Source organism: Pristiophorus japonicus, chromosome 11 (assembly GCF_044704955.1).
Source record: "Pristiophorus japonicus isolate sPriJap1 chromosome 11, sPriJap1.hap1, whole genome shotgun sequence".
Lineage (NCBI taxonomy): Eukaryota > Metazoa > Chordata > Chondrichthyes > Pristiophoridae > Pristiophorus > Pristiophorus japonicus.
In genome coordinates, this window is record NC_091987.1 from 85,427,045 (window position 1) to 85,447,449 (window position 20,405).

The 20,405-nt window shown below is 43.9% G+C and overlaps 1 protein-coding gene across 1 annotated transcript in view; it reads right to left on the minus strand.

The window, feature by feature from the left end:
* Positions 1–20,405, minus strand: part of LOC139276125 (NXPE family member 3-like) — a 742,865-nt gene that overhangs the window by 714,573 nt on the left and 7,887 nt on the right. Inside the window, exon 3 of the mRNA XM_070893650.1 lies at positions 858–1,067. Coding sequence (XP_070749751.1) covers positions 858–1,067 — 210 coding nt within the window. The remainder of the gene's footprint in view (positions 1–857; positions 1,068–20,405) is intronic.

Sequence of the window (20,405 nt, forward strand, 5' to 3'; positions counted from 1 at the left end):
GATGATAACTCCCCAGAGTCCAGAGAATTTTGTTAGATTCTAACGAATGCATCTGCTATAACTTCCGCCATCTCTTTTAATATCCTGGGATGCATTTCATCAGGACCAGGGGACTTGTCTACCTTGAGTCCCATTAGCCTGTCCAGCACTACCCCCCAAGTGATAGTGATTGTCTCAAGGTCCTCCCTTCCCACATTCCTGTGACCAGCAATTTTTGGCATGGTTTTTGTGTCTTCCACTGTGAAGACCGAAGCAAAATAATTGTTTAAGGTCTCAGCCATTTCCACATTTCCCATTATTAAATCCCCCTTCTCATCTTCTAAGGGACCGATATTTACTTTAGTCACTCTTTTCCTTTTTATATATCTGTAAAAGCTTTTACAATCTGTTTTTATGTTTTGCGCAAGTTTACCTTCGTAATCTATCTTTCCTTTCTTTATTGCTTTTTTAGTCATTCTTTGCTGTTGTTTAAAATTTTCCCAATCTTCTCGTTTCCCCAAGTTCCCAATCTTTCTGTTTGACTAGTTTTAATCTGCCTATTTTTATTTTAATAGTTATCACATTTGCTGGTTTGTGATGAAAATAAGATCCATGTGAATGTTTTATTGGTAATAATCTTCTCAGAGTGCACTGGCATGAATATCAAGAATGGGCTCCCTCCAGCAAAACGTTCACCCTGTGGAAATTTCCATTTTCCAGTTGCTTCAGTTGTGTTGTGTAGAAATGGCGACCTATATATTCATGTTCAAGGAAGAAAAAATCGCTTGCTAAGTATACAAAACTGCATCTGGACTGGAGTATACGTAATATAAAGCAGATCACACGAAAATAGATAATGAGAAATAATTAAACTTAACCTGGCACAAATCCTATCAAATATTCAAACCACTGGCGTATAGTGGAATCTCCAAAAATGAAAACTTTTTTTCCTCGAAGGCAGTCTGTAATACTTGCAGGTGTGTCGAAGCGCTGAATGTTACAGGTTTTTGCCATCCACTGGTCCTGATAATAAAATCCAGATGGTGAAAGCAGAGGCTTGCCAGGGAAACATTTTCCAAGATCCGTGCCTGAAAATAAAGAGAAAGGAATTGAGATACACAAATACCAATGCACTGCACCATACACATATGTTATCCAAGGATTTTTCATTTCGGTAATCATGGTTTCTGGGACAATGACGAATCCCAAAGGGCCTTCTGTAGTTATGAAAGTTAAGCAGAAAAATTAAAGAGAAATAGGTAGGGAACAGTGAGGTGGGAAGAATTGAAAAACAGAATATTTTTTAACTTATGAGAAACTATTAAATCTTGGTGTTCATTGAGATTTAGGCATGCTAGTACGGGAAACACAGAGGAGGAAACACTTGTGTTCGCCAAAGTTGCCAGTGTCACCAGCAACTGTAGTTCACGGCCACTGGATATGGCCACAAAGTTAAGCGAGTGAAATTGGTCTGGGGGCATGGAGATAGGTGGTGCAGCACTCATCTTCCATACATCGTCATCATAGGCAGTCCCTCAGAATCGAGGAAGACTTGCTTCCACTGTTAAAATGAGTCCTTAGGTGGCTGAACAGTCCAATACGAGAACCAAACTCCCTGTCACAGGTGGGACAGATAGCCTTTGAGGGAAAGGGTGGGTGGGACAGGTTTGTCGCTCACTCTTTCCTTTTCTTGCGCTTGATTTCTGCATGCCCTCGGCGATGAGAGTCGAGGTGCTCAACGCCCTCCCGGATGCACTTCCTCCACTTAAGACGGTCTTTGGTCGGAGACTCCCAGGTGTCAGTGGGGATGTTGCACTTTATCAGGGAGGCTTTGATGGTGTCCTTTTAACGTTTGCTCTGCCCACCTTTGGCTCCTATGCTGTGAAAGAGTTCCAAGTATAGCGGTTGCTTTGGGAGTCTCGTGTCTGGCATGCGGACAATGAGGCAATGAGGCCTGCCCAGCGGAGCTGATCAAGTGTGGTCAGTGCTTCAATGCTGGGGATGTTGGCGTGGTCGAGGACGCTAATATTGGTGCGTCTGTCCTCTCAGGGGATTTGTAGGATCTTGCGTAGACATCGTTGGTGGTATTTCTCCAGCGACTGGAGGTGTCTACTGTACATGGCCCATGTCTCTGAGCCATAGAGAAGGGTGGGTATTACGACAGCCCTGTAGACCATGAGCTTGGTGACAGTTTTGAGGAGCTGGTCTTCAAACACTCTTTTCCTCAGGCGGCCGAAGGCTGCACTGGCGCACAGGAGGCGATGTTGGATCTCGTCATCAATGACTGCTCTTGCTGATAAGAGGCTCCCGAGGTATGGGAAATGGTCCACATTGTCGAGGGCCGCACCATTGATCTTGATGACTGGGGGGCTGTGCTGTGCGGCGAGGACAGGCTGGTGGAGGACCTTTGTCTTACGGATGTTTAGCATAAGGCCCATGCTTTCGTACACTTCAGTAAATACGTCAACTATGTCCTGGAGTTCAGCCTCTGTATGTGCGCAGACACATACGTCTTTCGCATACTGTAGCTCGACGACAGAAATTGGGGTGGTCTTTGACCTGGCCTGGAGATGGCGAAGGTGAAACAGGTTCCCACTGGTTCTGTAGTTTAGTTCCATTCCAGCGGGGTGCATGTTGACTGTGAGGTGGAGCATGGCAGTGAGGAAGATTGAGAAGAGGGTTGGGGCAATGATGCAACCCTGTTGGACCCCAGTCCGGACGTGGATTTGGTCTGTAATGGATCCGTTGGTAAGGATCACGGCCTGCATGTCGGCATGGAGCAGGCGGAGGATAGTGACGAACTTTTGGGGGCATCCGAAATGCAGGAGGACGCTCCATAGACCCTCGCAGTTGACAGTGTCAAAGTCCTTTGTAAGGTCAAAGAAGGACATGTATAAGGGCTGCACTGTTCCCTGCATTTTTCCTGCAACTGTTGCGCTGCAAAAATCATGTCTGTTGTGCTCCATAGGGGACGAAATCGCACTGTAACTCTGGGAGGAGCTCCTCAGCCACAGGGAGAAGACGGTTGAGGAGGACTCTAGCGACGACTTTCCCAGTGGCTGATAGCAGGGAGATTCCTCTGTAGTTGTTGCAGTCGAACTTGTCCCCTTTTTTAAAGATGGTCACGATCACAGCATCACTGAGATCTCCCAGCATGCTCTTCTCCCTCCAGATAGCCCCAAAGCGGAGGGGGCAGCAGAAGCAGTGCTGCAAAAAAGTCAATGGCGGGCACTTAAAGACCCATCTAAGAGAGCCCGATTCAGTCATCGCCTCATAGCTAACCTGCTGTGCCTTGATGACCCAGAAACGCAGAATGCCCACAGCGCTTGGTCTGCCCTCCAGGTCTCCATAACCAGTACCTGCAAAGAGACGCTCGGTCACTCAACCAGGAAACATCAGGACTGGTTTGATGAGAATGATCACAAGGGCATGGCATTTCTGAGCCTTAAACAACAACATAACTCGGGAGCAGCAAATCAGCATTACAGACGGCTCAAGGCTGAGGTCCAACAAAAAACCCAGGACCTAAAGAACAGGTGGTAGATGGAGAAAGCATAGGAGATACAGCAGCTGGCTGGCAATCATGATGTGCGAGGATTCTTCATCGCACTCAAGGCCACCTACGGTCCAAACACCCAAGGCCCCACCCCACTGCTGGCCAAGAACGAGAAAACACTCATCAAGGACACCGAGGCAGTCAGGGCCCACTGGAAGGAGCACTTCGAAGATCTCCTCAATCGAGACTCTGCCTTTGAATCGAGTGTTCTCGAGTTCATCCCACAGTATGCTACCCGCCACCACCTCAGTAAAACCCCAACACTACACGAGGTAGAAAAAGCCATTAGACAGCTCAAGAGCAACAAGGCTACGGGAGCGGATGGAATCCCAGCTGAGGCACTGAAATATGGTGGAGAGACACTACCGGCGTGAATACATGACCTTCCATGCAATGCCATCCTGGTATCGTTGCTGGAGGGATCCGGGATGAAGTTTCTGTGCGCGAAGCTCGCAAGGAATTGTGGGCAGTGAAGAGGTCTGAATTTTAAAGGGGCCATGCACACCGAAGCAATACAAGATAAACTGCAGTGAATCAATACATTTTTCAGCCCTTTTTGCCTTTTAAGAAATATTCAATATTTAAAAGAAATTCCAAATGTGAATAACTCGCTGGTAATGCTGAATTACCTTCCTATCCTCAACAAATGGGAAAACGGCCTCAGCACTAACACAAATGGCTCAGCAAGCTAGGGAAGTGGAACCAAGGGTCTCACACTCAGTACTCCAGCTTTGTGCATGGGGTCAACACTGCAAGCCCAGCCCTCTACCCACAGAGGTCAGAAGGCCCTCCAGAAAGGATGATGTGAAAGTACATCACTAAGGCCATCACTGCTAGCAGTGTCAACACACCAGCTGGCTCCAGTGCCCAAAGAATCTTCATGATGCCACACTACTAGTCCAGGTCAATGAATGTTTCTCCTACCAATGACACCATTAGAATCACACACTGCTCAATGAACAACCCCCAGTCACTCACCTATCAACAATCTGCACCAATGATGTTGCACATCTCCCATTCCTAGCCTCACCTCACCCCCTTGGAGGAGACAATGCAGGATATTGTTGGCAGTGGCATGGTTGCACCCTTGGCCAGTGACGGGACTGAAAGTATATGATGCGGGTATCCTCTTACGTTATCCTCCTTCTGGCATTCACCGCTTGCTTTCCCGCCCTCCCATCAGCACAACTCCACCCTTGTGTCTTCAACATTTCACACACCCAAGAAATGCAGCCTGCCCAGCCAGTGGTTCAAAGGAGGCATCCTGTCCAGCCAATGGGTTAACAGGAAGAAGCAGTTTTCCCAGCCAATGGCACATCAGGCAGATGATTCCATCCCAGTTATCCCGGCTACAAAGGGGCTATCTGGGATGCATCCTTCGGTCTGATTCCTCCTATTCGGCTTAGTCCTCTTCTGCGTCTTCCTCTTGGCTCTGCAACTCGATGCTGTCAATGTGAAATGATAGCATAAAATGCTGAAAATACTCAATGGGTCAGGCAGCATGTTAACCTGAGACGTGAATTCTGTGTTACTCTCCACGGATATTGTGTGAAATCCTGAGTATTTGCAGCATTTTCTGTCTTCTCAAGGCCTTCCTTTACCATGCGAGCCCTTGCAAGTGTCCAGCAGCACTGTCTACACATTTAAAAAACTTTTCACATCTATTGCAGCAAGCCAGCAGTTCAATAAAATTGAAAAAACAGTCAACACTTTTAAATTCAAACTTATCTGAATGAAGTACGTATCTCTTTTAAGAGCTTCAGCCATCGCCACTGTCAGCCTGCTTACACACGAGGTTAACCTGATGTGCCTAGGACCCAGGGCTGAATTCAGTGTTGTGGTCAAAGTTCACGTTGGTGACGTTAAGTCAGCATTGCATCGATTGACGTCACTACGCCGCCATTTAAAAAAACATTTTTACACAGGGTGCTGACAGTTACTGGCAGTGCAAAGGGGGAGTGGAATACAGCGGCTGCTGCGGGACCCACCACCAGCGAGTGAAAAAGTAGCGGCTGCCATTTTATCGCCATTTCATGGCATTATGGAGTGACGATATGTACATGAATTTTTAATCCTCAAGTGAGCAAGCAATTAAGATGGCAAATTAATTTTGGCTTTTATTGCAAGGTGGTTGGAGTACAAGAGTACGGAAGTCTTGCCACAGAATCCGGAAGTGTCAGCTATGGCTCAGTGGGCAGCACACTCGCCTCTAAGTCAGAAGCTTGTGTGTTTAAGTCCCTCTCCAGAAACTTGAGCACATAAATCTAGGCTGACACTCCAGTGCTGGACTGAGAGAGTGCTGCACTATTGGAGGTACCGTCTTTTGGATGACACATTAAACTGAGGCCCTGTCTGCTCTTTCATGTGGACGTAAAAGATCCCATGGTACTATTTCGAAGAAGAACAAGGGAGTTATCTCTCGTTTCCTGGCCAATATTTATCCCTCAATCAACATAACAAAAACTGATTATCTGGTCATTATCATATTGCTGTTTGTGGGAGCTTGCTGTGCTTGCCACATTACAACAGTGATTACACTCCAAAAGTACTTCATTGCTGTATAGTGCTTTGAGACGTCCGGCGGTCGTGAAAGGCGCTATATAAATGCAAGTCTTTCTTTCTTTTACAATTGCAGCAGCAAAGAGTGGCATTCGTGAGTTTGGTAAATGGGTGAGTTCGGGCAAGTGGGGGTGGCAGGTGCTGTTTTGTCTTGTTTTTCCTACCAGTGTTGACACTAGAGCAGCTGATAAGGAGTGCAAGAGTAGGAGATGGAGGCCCAGAGACCAGTCCAACCAGCTGCAGACAAAGATAGAGGGGTGCGAAATCAAGAGGTGATGTCACAGCCAAACTGGTAAGTGGTTGGCTCTTTGACTGGTAAGTATAACTCTCTTTTAGACTGACTTTTAGATTGGTTTAATTGGCAGTGAACTACTAAGTAGCTGTTTGGTGTTTAAGTAAATTTTAGTAAGTAAATTAATTTAAGGGTTAAGTCATGGCAAGAGAGCTCGGACCCGTGTCATGCTCCTCCTGTGCTATGTAGGAAGTCAGGCACACTTCCAGTGTCCCTGAATACGATGTGTGCGGGAAGTGTGTCCAGCTGCAGCTCCTGACAGACCGCATGACGGCACTGGAGCTGCGGATGGACTCACTCTGGAGCATGCGTGATGCTGAGATTGTGTGGATAGCACATTTAGTGAGTTGGTCACACCGCAGGTAAGGGTTAGGACAGATAGTGAATGGGTGACCAAGAGACAAGGCAAGAGCAGGAAGGTAGTGCAGGAGTCCCCTGCGATCATCGCCCTCCAAAACAGATATACCATTTTGGATACTGTTGGGGGAGATGACTTACCAGGGGAAGGTACCAGCAGCCAGGTTCATGGCACCATGGGTGGCTCTGCTGCACAGAAGGGCGGGAAAAAGAGTGGGAGAGCTATAGTGAAAGGGGACTCTATTGTAAGGGGAATAGATAGGAGTTTCTGCGGCTGCAACCGAGACTCCAGGATGGTATGTTGCCTCCCTGGTGCAAGGATCAAGGATGTCTCGGAGTGGCTGTAGAGCATTATGGAGAGCGAGGGTGAACAGCCAGTTGTCGTGGTACATGTAGGTACCAACGATGTAGGTAAGAAGCGTGAAGAGGTCCGACAAGCTGAATTTAGGGAGCTAGGAGTTAAATTAAAAAGTAGGACCTCAAAAGTAGTAATCTCTGGATTGCTACCAGTGCCATGTGCTAATCAGAGTAGAGGGAGCAGGATAGTTAGAATAAATACGTGGCTTGAGCAGTGGTGCAAGAGGAAGGGATTCAAATTCCTGGGACATTGGAACCAGTTCTAGGGGAAGTGGGACCTGTACAAAAGGGACGGTCAGCACTTGGGCAGGACTGGAACTGATGTCCTGGGGGTAACATTTGCTAATGCAGTTCGGGAGTGTTTAAACTAATATGGCAGGGGGATGGGAACCTATGCAACGAGAGAGGGCAAAGTAATATGGAGTCAGAAACAGATGGTAGAAAGGTAAAAAGCAATAATGGAAGGCTGAGTAAACAAAGGCAAGAAACAAAAAGGGCCACACTACATTATAATTCTAAAAGGACAAAGGGTGTTAAAAAAACAAGCCTGAAGGCTTTGTGTCTTAATGCAAGGAGTATCCGTAATAAAGTGGATGAATTAACTGTGCAAATAGATGTTAACAGATATGATGTGATTGGGATTACAGAGACGTGGCTCCAGGATGATCAGGGCTGGGAACTCAACATCCAAGGGTATTCAACCTTCAGGAAGGATAGGATAAAAGGAAAAGGAAGTGGGGTAGCATTGCTGTTTAAAGAGGAGATTAATGCAATAGTTAGGAAGGACATTAACTTGGATGATGTGGAATCTATATGGGTAGAGTTGCAGAACACCAAAGGGCAAAAAACGTTAGTGGGAGTTGTGTACAGACTGCCAAACAGTAGTGGTGATGTTGGGGAGGGCATCAAACAGGAAATTAGGGGTGCATGCAATAAAGGTGCAGCAGTTATCATGGGTGACTTTATTATGCATACAGATTGGGCTAACCAAACTGGAAGCAATACGGTGAAGGAGGATTTCCTGAAGTGCATAAGGGATGGTTTTCTCGACCAATATGTCGAGGAACCAACTAGGGGGGAGGCCATCTTAGACTTGGTGTTGTGTAATGAGAGAGGATTAATTAGCAATCTCGTTGCGCGAGGCCCCTTGGGGAAGAGTGACCATAATATGGTGGAATTCTACATTAGGATGGAGAATGAAACAGTTAATTCAGAGACCATGGTCCAGAAATTAAAGAAGGGTAACTTTGAAGGTGTGAGGCCTGACTTTGCTATGATCGATTGGCGAATGATACTTAAGGGGTTGACAGTGGATGACATTTAGAGACCGCATGGATGAACTACAACGATTGTACATTCCTGTCTGGCGTAAAAATAAAAATGGGAAGGTGGCTCAACCGTGGCTATCAAGGGAAATCAGGGACAGTATTAAAGCAATGGAAGTGGCATACAAATTGGCCAGAAATAGCAACAAACCCGGGGACTGGGAGAAATTTAGAACTCAGCAAAGGAGGACAAAGGGTTTGATTAGGGCAGGGAAAATAGAGTACGAGAGGAAGCTTGCAGGGAACATTAAAACGGACTGCAAAAGCTTCTATAGATATGTAATGACAAAAAGGTTAGTAAAGACAAACATAGGTCCCCTGCAGTCAGAATCAGGGGAAGTCATAACGGGGAACAAAGAAATGACAAACCAATTGAACAAGTACTTTGGTTCGGTATTCACTAAGGAGGACACAAACAACCTTCCAGATATAAAAGGGGTCCGAGGGTCTAGTAAGAAGGAGGAACTGAGGGAAATCCTTATTAGTCAGGAAATTGTGTTGGGGAAATTGATGGGATTGAAGGCCGATAAATCCCCAGGGCCTGATGGTCTGCACTTAAGGAAATACTTAAGGAGGTGACCTTGGAAAAAGCGGATGCATTGACAGTCATTTTCCAACATTCCATAGACTCTAGGTCAGTTCCTATGGAGTGGAGGGTAGCCAATGTCACCCCACTTTTTAAAAAAGGAGGAAGAGAGAAAACAGGGCATTATAGACCGGTCAGCCTGACATCGGTAGTGGGTAAAATGATGGAATCAATTATTAAGGATGTCATAGCAGCGCATTTGGCAAGAGGTGACATGATAGGTCCAAGTCAGTGTGGATTTGTGAAAGGGAAATCATACTTGACAAATCTTCTGGAATTTTTTGAGGATGTTTCTACGGAGTGGACAAGGGGGAACCAGTTGATGTGGTGTATTTGGACTTTCAGAGGGCTTTCGACAAGGTCCCACACAAGAGATTAATGTGCAAAGGTAAAGCACATGGGATTGGGGGTAGTGTGCTGACGTGGATTTAGAATTGGTTGGCAGACAGGAAGCAAAGAGTAGGAGTAAATTGGTACTTTTCAGAATGGCAGGCAGTGACTAGTGGGGTACCACAAGGTTCTGTGCTGGGGCCCCAGCTGTTCACATTGTACATTAGTGATTTAGATGAGGGGATTAAATGTAGTATTTCCAAATTTGCGGATGACACTAAGTTGGGTGGCAGTGTGAGCTGCGAGGAGGATGCTATGAGGCTGCAGAGTGACTTGGATAGGTTAGGTGAGTGGGCAAATGCATGGCAGATGAAGTATAATGTGGATAAATGTGAGGTTATCCACTTTGGTGGTTAAAAACAGAGAGACAGACTATTATCTGAATGGTGACAGATTAGGAAAAGGGGAGGTGCAACGAGACCTGGGTGTCATGTTACATCAGTCATTGATGATTGGCATGCAGGTACAGCAATGGTTAAGAAAGCAAATGGCATGTTGGCCTTCATAGCGATGGGATTTGAGTACAGGGGCAGCGAAGTGTTACTACAGTTGTACAGGGCCTTGGTGAGGCCACACCTGGAGTATTGTGTACAGTTTTGGTCTCCTAACTTGAGGAAGGACATTCTTGCTATTGAGGGAGTGCAGTGAAGGTTCGCCAGACTGATTCCCGGGATGGCGGGACTGACATATCAAGAAAGACTGGATCAACTGGGCTTGTATTCCCTGGAGTTCAGAAGAATGAAAGGGGATCTCATAGAAACCTTTAAAATTCTGACGGGTTTCGACAGGTTAGATGCAGAAAGAATGTTCACAATGTTGGGGAAGTCCAGAACCAGGGGTCACAGTCTAAGGATAAGGAGTAAGCCATTTAGGACCGAGATGCGGAGAAACTTCTTCACCCAGAGAGTGGTGAACCTGTGGAATTCTCTACCACAGAAAGTTGTTGAGGTGAATTCAATAAATATATTCAAAAAGGAGTTAGATGTAGTCCTTACTACTAGGGGGATCAAGGGGTATGGCGAGAAAGCAGGAATGGGGTACTGAAGTCGCATGTTCAGCCATGAACTCATTGAATGGCAGTGCAACCTCGAAGGGATGAATGGCCTACTCCTGCACCTATTTTCTATGTTTCTATGTTTCTCTGTTAAATGTACAGGGCTTTCATGGGACCACATCTGGAGTACTGTGCACAGTTTTGGTCTCCTTAGTTAAGGAAGTTGTTTCCCCTGGCTGAAGAGTCTAGAACTAGGTGGCATAGTCTCAGGATTAGGAGTCGGCCATTTAAGAGTGAGATGAGGAGGAATTTCTTTACTCAGAAGGTTGTGAATCTTTGGAATTCTCTAATTCAACGGGCTGTGGATGCTGAATTGTTGAATATATTCAAGGCTGAGACAGATAGATTTTTGCACTTTAGGAGAATCAAGGGATTTTTTGATCGGGTGGGAAGGTAGAGTTGAGGTTGAATGTCAGCCATGATCTTATTAAATGGTGGAGCAGGCTTGAGACACTGTATGGACCACTCCTGCACCTAATTCAAATGTTCTTATGTTCTAGTTAAATGACAATATTGTGAACAATATTCTCTCATTTCTGCATTCAGTTCTGGTCAAAAAGGCAGAAGGAAAACTATCAATTCCTGGAAGGTGTACTCAGAAAGACCACAAGGCCGATGCCTGGTATTAGAGGACTATGTAATCGGGAACGATTAATGAAACATGGACTCTTGAGCATTGAATGAAATTGTGAAAAGGGGACATTAGAGGAGGTATACAAGCTGGTAAAAGAGTTGAGCACAAATCCTAAACTGAAAATCCCGTGCAGTACTGAGGGAGTGCTGCACTGCCGGAGTTGCCACCTTTCAGATGTGAAGTTAAACTGTGCCCCATCTGCCCTCTCAGATGGTCATAAATGATCCCATAGCACTATTTCGAAGAAGAGCAGGGGAGTTCTCCCTGATGTCCTGGCCAATATTTATCCCTCACAACAGTGACTAAATTTCTAAAATTGGTTGTCAAAGCACTTTGGGACATCTGGAGGTCATGGAAGGCGCTATATTACTGCAAGTCTTTCTTTTTAAATGGAATAGGAACGGTTAATTTTGTGCACTATTGCAAGTTAAATAACAAATGAAGTTCATGGACACTTTGGGGCCACAATTGATGAACATACCGCCCACTGCTGCCCACTGCCGATATTCCTCTGCTCGAAGTGCCCGGTGCCACTTTCGACGTGGCCTGCAGCGGGCGGGAAGGGAGAGCCGCCGGGAAGCGCCCACTGACGTCAGAGGACGGCCGGCACGTAAGTAGACTCCCACCCGCTGAGATGTCAGATTGGTGCGGGTGGGAGTCAGCTGGAGTCGACGGCAGGTCAGCGATGGACCACTGCGTGGAGACTGCTCTGTCCTGAATGGTCAAGATCCTGTAAAAAAGGTAACTGGAATGTTTTTAAATTATTTTTTTACAGGTACTTACCTGGATGGGGCCCCTGAAGGTCCTCAGATGTTTTTTTTGGTTGGTGGTGATTTTTATTTTTACCTCTTCGACCCTCCGTGGGCCCAACTCCATCGTCCGCGGCGTTACTTGGGTGACAAGCGCCTCTGCTGCTGAGAATGAGTCCATCCGCCCGCTGCTGCCCAGACTGGCGGCGAACGTCGTTGATTTGCCGCCCGCCGACCTTTGAGGCAATGAAAACCCTGCCGAAAGTACTGTCCGGTACCTCGGCGGCACATCGGCAGCACTTTGGGCGGCACTTGGGCGGGCGGAGGCCTTGACCAAGTTCGGCCCCATAGATACAATCAGGCAAAAGGCAACATCGGGACCAAGGACAGGAATCACTTTTTCTACAATGAATGATTAAAAGGTCTTCTGACTAGGGTCTTGGGGACAAAATCTGTGGAACCATTGAAAAGGTTGTTGGATGCTGTGATAGGGGATCACTATGGAAGGGTGAGCTAGATGGGTCGAATAGCATCACTCATTTTTGTGACTAAATTTGAAATGTTTGATGCAATGCTGAGCCAAACAATACCGAGCCAAACTAATTAGGAAGACACCATATTTCATTTTGAATAATTAGTCAATTTTAGCCAGGTCCCACTGACAAAAAAAATAATAAATGAGTCAACCAAAGTTACCACTTCTAGTAAATATCCAGTGATCCCTAATGACAGATGCACCTAAACAGGCAGCAGCTAAGTCAAAATTAGGATTGCCCTCAGCGAAGATGCCACCATCAACTAATTTGCTAAACCCTAGTCTCACATACAAAACACGGCCTATTGAGTAAATTACTTGAAGGTTTCTGTCACCTGTGGAATAATATTCCAGCTGTGCGTTCAGTCAGACAAAAGTGTGTTCAGCGCTAGGCTGAACGCTACAATCAGGGAAATAAGCAGGCATCACAAAGTTCGCATGTTGCCTGCAGGCCTCTGAACGAGCTCGGATTGTTAGCAGATTGCGAATCCCGCGCCCGTTTTGGGGGCCAAACAAATTTTTAGGCCTATGAATCTGCACCAACCCCACCATCCCTGCTCTCCTCACCGTTGTATTTACTGGGTGCGTGATTAATGCAACACAACCTCATATATTTCTATTATCTTTCAGAAGGCAGACCGAAAAGCACTGTAGTGAGATGAAGCCAACTGCAAACCAACTAAGTGGCTTGAATTCCACTCAACTGCTTCCATGAACTTCTCATACCTGCATATCTGCTCCCTCCACCCTTACCTCCTGCAACAAGATCATAAAGTTCTTTGTCACTATGATTAAGATCAGGCATTCATCTAAGTACAGGCAGACCTGGTCGAAAAGCCAACAAAGAATGACAAAAAATGATTAAGAAAGGGAAGATAGACTATGAAAGTAAACTAGCATGAAATATAAAAACAGATACCAAGAATTTCTATACATATATAAAAAGGAAAAGAGTGGCTAGAGTAAATGTTGGTCTCTTAGAGGACGAGACTGGGGAATTAGTAATGGGGAACATGGAGATGGTAGAAACTCTGAACAAATATTTATATCAGTCTTTACGGTAGGGGACACTAATAATATTCCAACAGTGGATAGTCAAGGGGCTATAGGGGGGGCGGAGGAACTTAACACAATCACAATCACGAAGAAGGTGGTACTTAGTAAAATAATGGGACTAAAGGCGGACAAATCCCCTGGACCTGATGGCTTGCATCCTAGGGTCTAAAGGGAAGTAGCGGCAGGGATAGTGGATGCATTGGTTGTAATTTACCAAAATTCCCTGGATTCTGGGGAGGTGCCAGCAGATTGGAAAACTGAAAATGTGATGCCCCTATTTAAAAAAGAAGGCAGACAAAAAGCAGGAAACTATAGGTCAGTTAGCCAAACATTTGTGGTTGGAAAGATGTTGGAGTCCATTATTAAAGAAGCAGTAGCAGGACATTTGGAAAAGCAAAATTTGGTCAGGCAGAGTCAGCATGGATGTATGAAGGGGAAGTCATGTTTGACAAATTTGCTGGAGTTCTTTGAGGATGTAACGAACAGGGTGGATAAAGAGGAACCAGTGGATGTAGTGTATTTGGACTTCCAGAAGGCATTTGACAAGGTGCCACATAAAAGGTTACTGCACAAAATAAAAGTTCACGGGGTTGGGGGTAATATATTAGCATGGATAGAGGAATGGCTGACGAACAGAAAACAGAGAGTAGGGATAAATGGTTCATTCTCGGGTGGCAATTAGTAACCAGTGGGGTGCTGCAGGAATTAGTGCTGGGACCCCAACTATTTACAATCTATATTAACGACTTGGAGGAAGGGACCGAGTGTAATATAGCCAAGTCTGCCAACGATAGAAAGATGGGAGGAAAAGCAATGTGTGAGGAGAACACAAAAAATCTGAAAAAGGACATAGACAGGCTAAGTGAGTGGGCAAAAATTTGGCAGATGGTGTATAATGTTGGAAAGTGTGAGGTCATGCACTTTAGCAGAAAAAAATCAAAGAGCAAGTAATTATTTAAATAGGGAAAGTTTGCAAAGTGCTGCAGTACAGCGGGACCTGGGGGTACTTGTGCATGAAACACAAAAGATTAGTATGCAGGTACAGCAAGTGATCAGGAAGGCCAATGTAATCTTGGCCTTTATTACAAAGGGGACGGAGTATAAAAGCAGGGAAATCTTGCTACAGTTGAACAGGGTATTGGTGAGGCCAAACCTGGAATACTGCATGCAGTTTTGGTTTTCATATTTACGAAAGGATATATTTGCTTTGGAGGCAGTTCAGAGAAGGTTCACAAGGTTGATTTCAGAGATGAGGGGGTTGACTTATGAGGAAAGGTTGAGTATGTTGGGCCTCTACTCATTGGAATTTAAAAGAATGAGAGGTGATCTTATCGAAACGTATAAGATTATGAGGGGGCTTGACAAGGTGGGATGCAGAGAGGTTGTTTCCACTGATAGGGGAGACTAGAACTAGAGGGCATAATCTTAGAATAAGGGGCCGCCCATTTAAAACTGAGATGAGGAGAAATTTCTTCTCTCAGAGTTGAGGATCTGTGGAATTCGCTGCCTCAGATAGCTGTGGAAGCTGGGACATTGAATACATTTTAAATGGACAGTTTCTTAAATGATAAGGAAATCAGGGGTTATGGAAGCCGGGCAAGGAAATGGACCTGAGTCCATGATCAGATCAGCCATGATCGTATTAAATGGCGGAGCAGGCTCGAGAGGCCATATAGCCTGCTCCTGCTCCTATTTCTTAAATTCTTATTTTCTTATGTTCTAATAGCCATAGTAAGCTTTTAAAATATATATCCACATATTAGCACTCATTCTGCAATGGGTACATGAGACTTGGAATGCTACAGAAAACTAATAAGTTGTGATGAATGTCCGAAGTGTAATAAACTACCCAAGGCATCAAAGGCATGCACATGAATGGTCGTAGCTAACCTTACCATTAAACGAGTTTAGATATCAACAGCATGGACATAGAATGTGATGACAATGGGGACCCACAATTATCCGATGTAAATAAACCTATAAAAGATACAGCACACTGAAGCTCCTGCGGAACTTCAATCTAGTCTTGCTGAGGGCAGCATATGCAGTCAGGACGGCACGTTTGCGATCTCCTGAACGAGTCCTTGGTATGTGTAATGGTACTTCTATCTCATATACACTGCATGGCCAAGTAGTTGTGTTTTATTATATTATTGATTTAATTTAATAAAGTGTATTAGTCAGACTTTGTCAATGTTTCAAATTCCTTAAACTTTTATTAGGAGGTAAAGGATAATGACAATATCCTAGAATACCTCCACATCAGGGTAATAGGGATACAGTATCAAATTTTGTCCGATTATACTTCCATGAAGTGCTGTGGGACTTTTTTCTATGTTAAAGGAGCTATACAAATGAAAGTTATTGATGGAAATTCTTTTGGGGTTTGCATAGCACCCCATGACCTAGATAGGAAGGAGAGTTCAGAAGCAGACAACAAATACAGATGCAATGATACCTGAAAGGGTTAAAAACGTTAGTATTTTCTAAAAGGTTTGTAGCTGAGCTTAGCTGAGTGTAGGACCGTAAAGCATAACTCTCAAGAAGAGAGTATCTGGCAGATGGAATTGAAAAACACATTTATCGTGGCGAAACTCGACAAATTAAGGGAAAGTAAGGGAATTAATCTTATAAAAACAAGCTGCAAGAACAGTTAGTAATTAATTGGCATGGTACAAGATCGTTATACAAAGAATGATTGAGACACCCCAGCTTTGTCTGTCAATTAACAGAAGATTTAGTCAAGGACGAGATAGTAGTAGAAAACAAACATTTGTATGACAAGAAGTTCACAGAAGTTGCTTAACCATAGAAAAATAATGATGTAGCACATAACTAATCAGCTAAGGGGCGCACGGAAATGGCATAATGAAATTGTATGTACCAATGAAATTGCCGTAACTAGATGAGGACTTGTGACATGTTAGGGGAAACAACCAATGGAAAACCTTCGCGCATATGCTTCATGATTTTGTATGTATTTTGAATGTATAAAAATAGCAGCCCCGAAGCTGCTCGGCAAGAACGGCTGGTTGGAACACCGAGTTACTGAACTCGTGTAGAGCCGCTTCTCCCTTGATCAAGTTCTTTATAATAAGCGATTCTTTTCTCCGAAATAGACCTGTGTTGAGTACCTTTGTGATACACCACAACAATACCTGTGGCATTTTCTCTGCATTGGCCCCTACCCCGGACCTCCATTTATAGACCGTTCTATGCATATTTCAATATGTCAGAGGATAGCCATCTTTGCTGCTTCCACGTCACAAGAAATACTGCTACCAAGATGCGCCATCTGCTGCACAATGACCTGCCGACAACGGGGGAGCCAATTTAAAACCGAGTTGAGAAGGAATTTCTTCTCCCAGAGGGTTGTGAATCTGTGGAATTCTCTGCCCAAGGAAGCAGTTGAGGCTAGCTCATTGAATGTATTCAAATCACAGATAGATAGATTTTTAACCAATAAGGGAATTAAGGGTTACGGGGAGCGGGCGGGTAAGTGGAGCTGAGTCCACGGCCAGATCAGCCATGATCTTGTTGAATGGCGAAGCAGGCTCGAAGGGCTAGATGGCCTACTCCTGTTCCTAATTCTTATGTTCTTATGTTCTTATGTTATCTGGAAGAGGGGCACATTTTTCCTTAGAAATGAAAGTTATGTTTGCAAGAAGGCAATATGTTCATCACTTTCCCCATGGAAAGGAGGCATCACCTGGACAGTACAAAGCTTTGAGCAAAAGGCAAAGTTTCCTGAGATATAGTGCACTGTTAGTGACACTCATGTGACCGATAGGGCTCCTCATATTAGCCTCATGGTTTACGTAATCAGAAAGAATTTGCAATAATATTAGGGTGGTATCTGAACACATAACCATAAAACATCAAAGTTAATAGCAGAAAGATCAAATGATTGAGAGAATGTTTCGAAGATAGGCCCAAAAATAATTATACAATTGTTAAGCACATCAGGAATAAAGTGCTGGAATTAGAGGAATATGTAACGTCAATCACCATCATTCAGGAAACAGCCTTTATTATGCAGCAGTCCAGGATGTCTGCATTACTTGAAGAAAAAGAAACACCAGGTGGATGGTAATTGAGAGGCCAGGGCTAATATCACTGAGAAATACCCGATATGGAAAGATAGAAAAAGGAGCAACCATAGATTGCAAGGCTTGCTGGGACATTATATTCGGTCAACCTAAGAATTAGAGCTTACTTCAGCAACTATACCAAACAAGCTGTCAGCAGTTGAAACCACGGGTTGCAATACCTTACAACAGCTGAGGTCATCTGTCTTTTCTGTTTAATTATAATCACAATGAGGATGTGATAACCAAAAACTAGACAGAGTGTACAGGGGGCAAGGAGAGGTTAGCCCAAAATAAGGAAAGGGTAGCTAAGACAAGTATCCATTGGATAACACTGAAGAGGTAATTAAGTGAACTGCTAGACTCTGCACTATTACAAAAAAAAGAGGAACCATCACATATGATAGGAGTTGTTTACTCGGGTGCATAAACATGTTCCAATTTCTGTGGATTGCGGAGTTGGTACCCTAGCCTTTGCCTAGGGCACTCTCCGTTTGTATGCAAGTAAAAATAAACTAACAGTCTGACGGCCTGCTTGTGTTAAGAGTCTTGCCTTGAATCGGTGTCTTCGACAGTATTCCTTGGAGGTTCCACCGAGATCGCATACTACTTGCCGGTGAGTAAACGGACAAGAACACGGTGACTCTCGAGGGAAGGACCCTAACTGGCCAGTTATCGGTGACATTTTTGTTGCTAAAGGGGCCCTTCCTTGGACAATGCATGAGTGTAGTCTGTTTTTCTCGGCAAAAAGTACTGTGATCTGTAAGATCCATTTCAGGTTTAAAATAACATTTGTCTATGAGCTCTTAGGAAGACATAACAGGGAAATCAACAGGGGAGGTTGTGTTTCAGAAACGTATAAATTGGTTGAGACAAAACAGTGATCGGTTGATCAGCAGCGAGTGACTCGTGTCCAACAATATCTCAAACACCCAGACTGAGCCCGAATTAAGAGCCCAAATGGGTCACGTGACGGCCAGGTGAATTGGGTGTAGAGAACTCGTTTGGAGCGAGAGAACTGTGATACGGAGAACTGTGATATCTCAACCAGTTAAATATGGGTGCCGGAGCAAGCAAAACACCACCAAAGGGCACACCAGCCTATTTCATGCTCCAGAATTGTGGTCAGTCTTCAATTGATCACCTGAAAAAAAAATGGGTGAAGTGGACTAAGAGTGAAAATAGGCCATTTCCACCCGATGGTTCATTTAATTTAGAGAGAACAACATGTAGAGGAGTGTCTTATAAACAGAGACCCAGGGGAAAAAAGTAACAAAAAGAAAAGAGGCCTGGGTTCAGATTCTTCAAGCCCACGTAAAATTAACAGAGAAAGTAAATCAATCATGTATATGGATCCAAAAATAGAGTTGGCCAAACAATAAGCTTTGTTGAATGTAGAAAGACTTTTGTGAATGTCTGTTTTTAAATGAGAGTACTTGTGTGATTTTGACTGCGGAATGAATGAAAGCCTGTTTGGGAAATTGGTGGAGTTGTCTGTTTTAGCTTCACTCACTTTTTAAAACAGAGTGAATTTTTTTTTAACCCTTCGTTGTGCTGTCCTGTATGTGGGAAGTTTAAGAGTGTGAACCTTATTGAATTACATTTTAAGTTAGAAATGCAGGTGTGGATTTATTCGGATGATAAGTTATGGAGCTAGGAAATGAACAAAGGATAGGTTTGTTGAACAAAAAATTTTTAAAAAGCGTGGTCCTGTTGGTTTTTAAAAAATTTTTTGACACGCCCACTTGTCAAAAAGAAAACACACAAATCATTGATTACATTGGGTTGAAAGACATAAATTTAGCCTAGGAATGAGATAAAGAACAGAGAAGGGAAGTTGTAATGCATTTTTTTTTAAAAGCCTGCATGGTCTCTCGAGGCTGCACTCCCATGCCCTTTGTGTAAAACCTTGATGCGAAAGCTTCTAGCTCAGTAAAGAGATTTTTAAATAAAAGATTGGCAGTACAATATCTGAATTTGGATTTTGAGATATTTCAGGTGATTCTCCTTGATAAACATTTTGGATGCTGTGAGTTTGGAAGCCTTTTAATAAAGTTACATAACTACTGAGTCAGGAGCTGAAGCTTAAAAGATGTAATTTATGAGAGACAGTATCATAAAATTGAAGTTACATAGTAAAAGATTGGAGTTTTTAATGTTCAGCTTCTAAACCAGGAGTTGGGCACACAATTATAAAACAAGTACTTTGCATTCTATGATCCGTGAATCACTATAAGCATAAATGAGAAGTCCGATTTAAAAAAAAACAGTATTACCATATTTGACATTTTGTAATCCAACAATAAATACAAATACAAAAGTGGGGTGGAAGATTATATCTTGGCAACTTGGTATGCACCAGGTATTTCGGCAATTGTAAAACAAATCTGTGAAAATTGTGTTACCTGTCAGACAATGAATCCAGGTAAAACGGAAAAGGTAGAATCTGCCTCCCACCCAAATCCAATGGGGCCTTTTGTACATTTGCAAATGGATTTTATTGAATTACCCCCATGCATGGGATTTAAGTATGTATTAGTAATTATAGATGTGTTTTCTAAATGGGTTGAAGCTTTTCCATGTAAAAAGAATGACACAACTACTGTCACTAAGCATTTGTTAAAAGAAATTGTGCCACAATTTGACATACCTGTACAACTCTCAAGTGACAATGGGTCACATTTTACTGAGACAGTTGTGAAAGAAATGTGTCAAGCGTTACAAATCGACCAACATTTCCACTGCAGTTATCACCCACAGCCAGCTGGATTGGTGGAGAGATACAACGGAATGTTGAAGAATAAACTAGCAAAGTTATGTGATGAGACTGGACTCAAATGGGTTGAACTGTTACCTTTGGCAGTAATGGTAATACGATCAGCAACAAA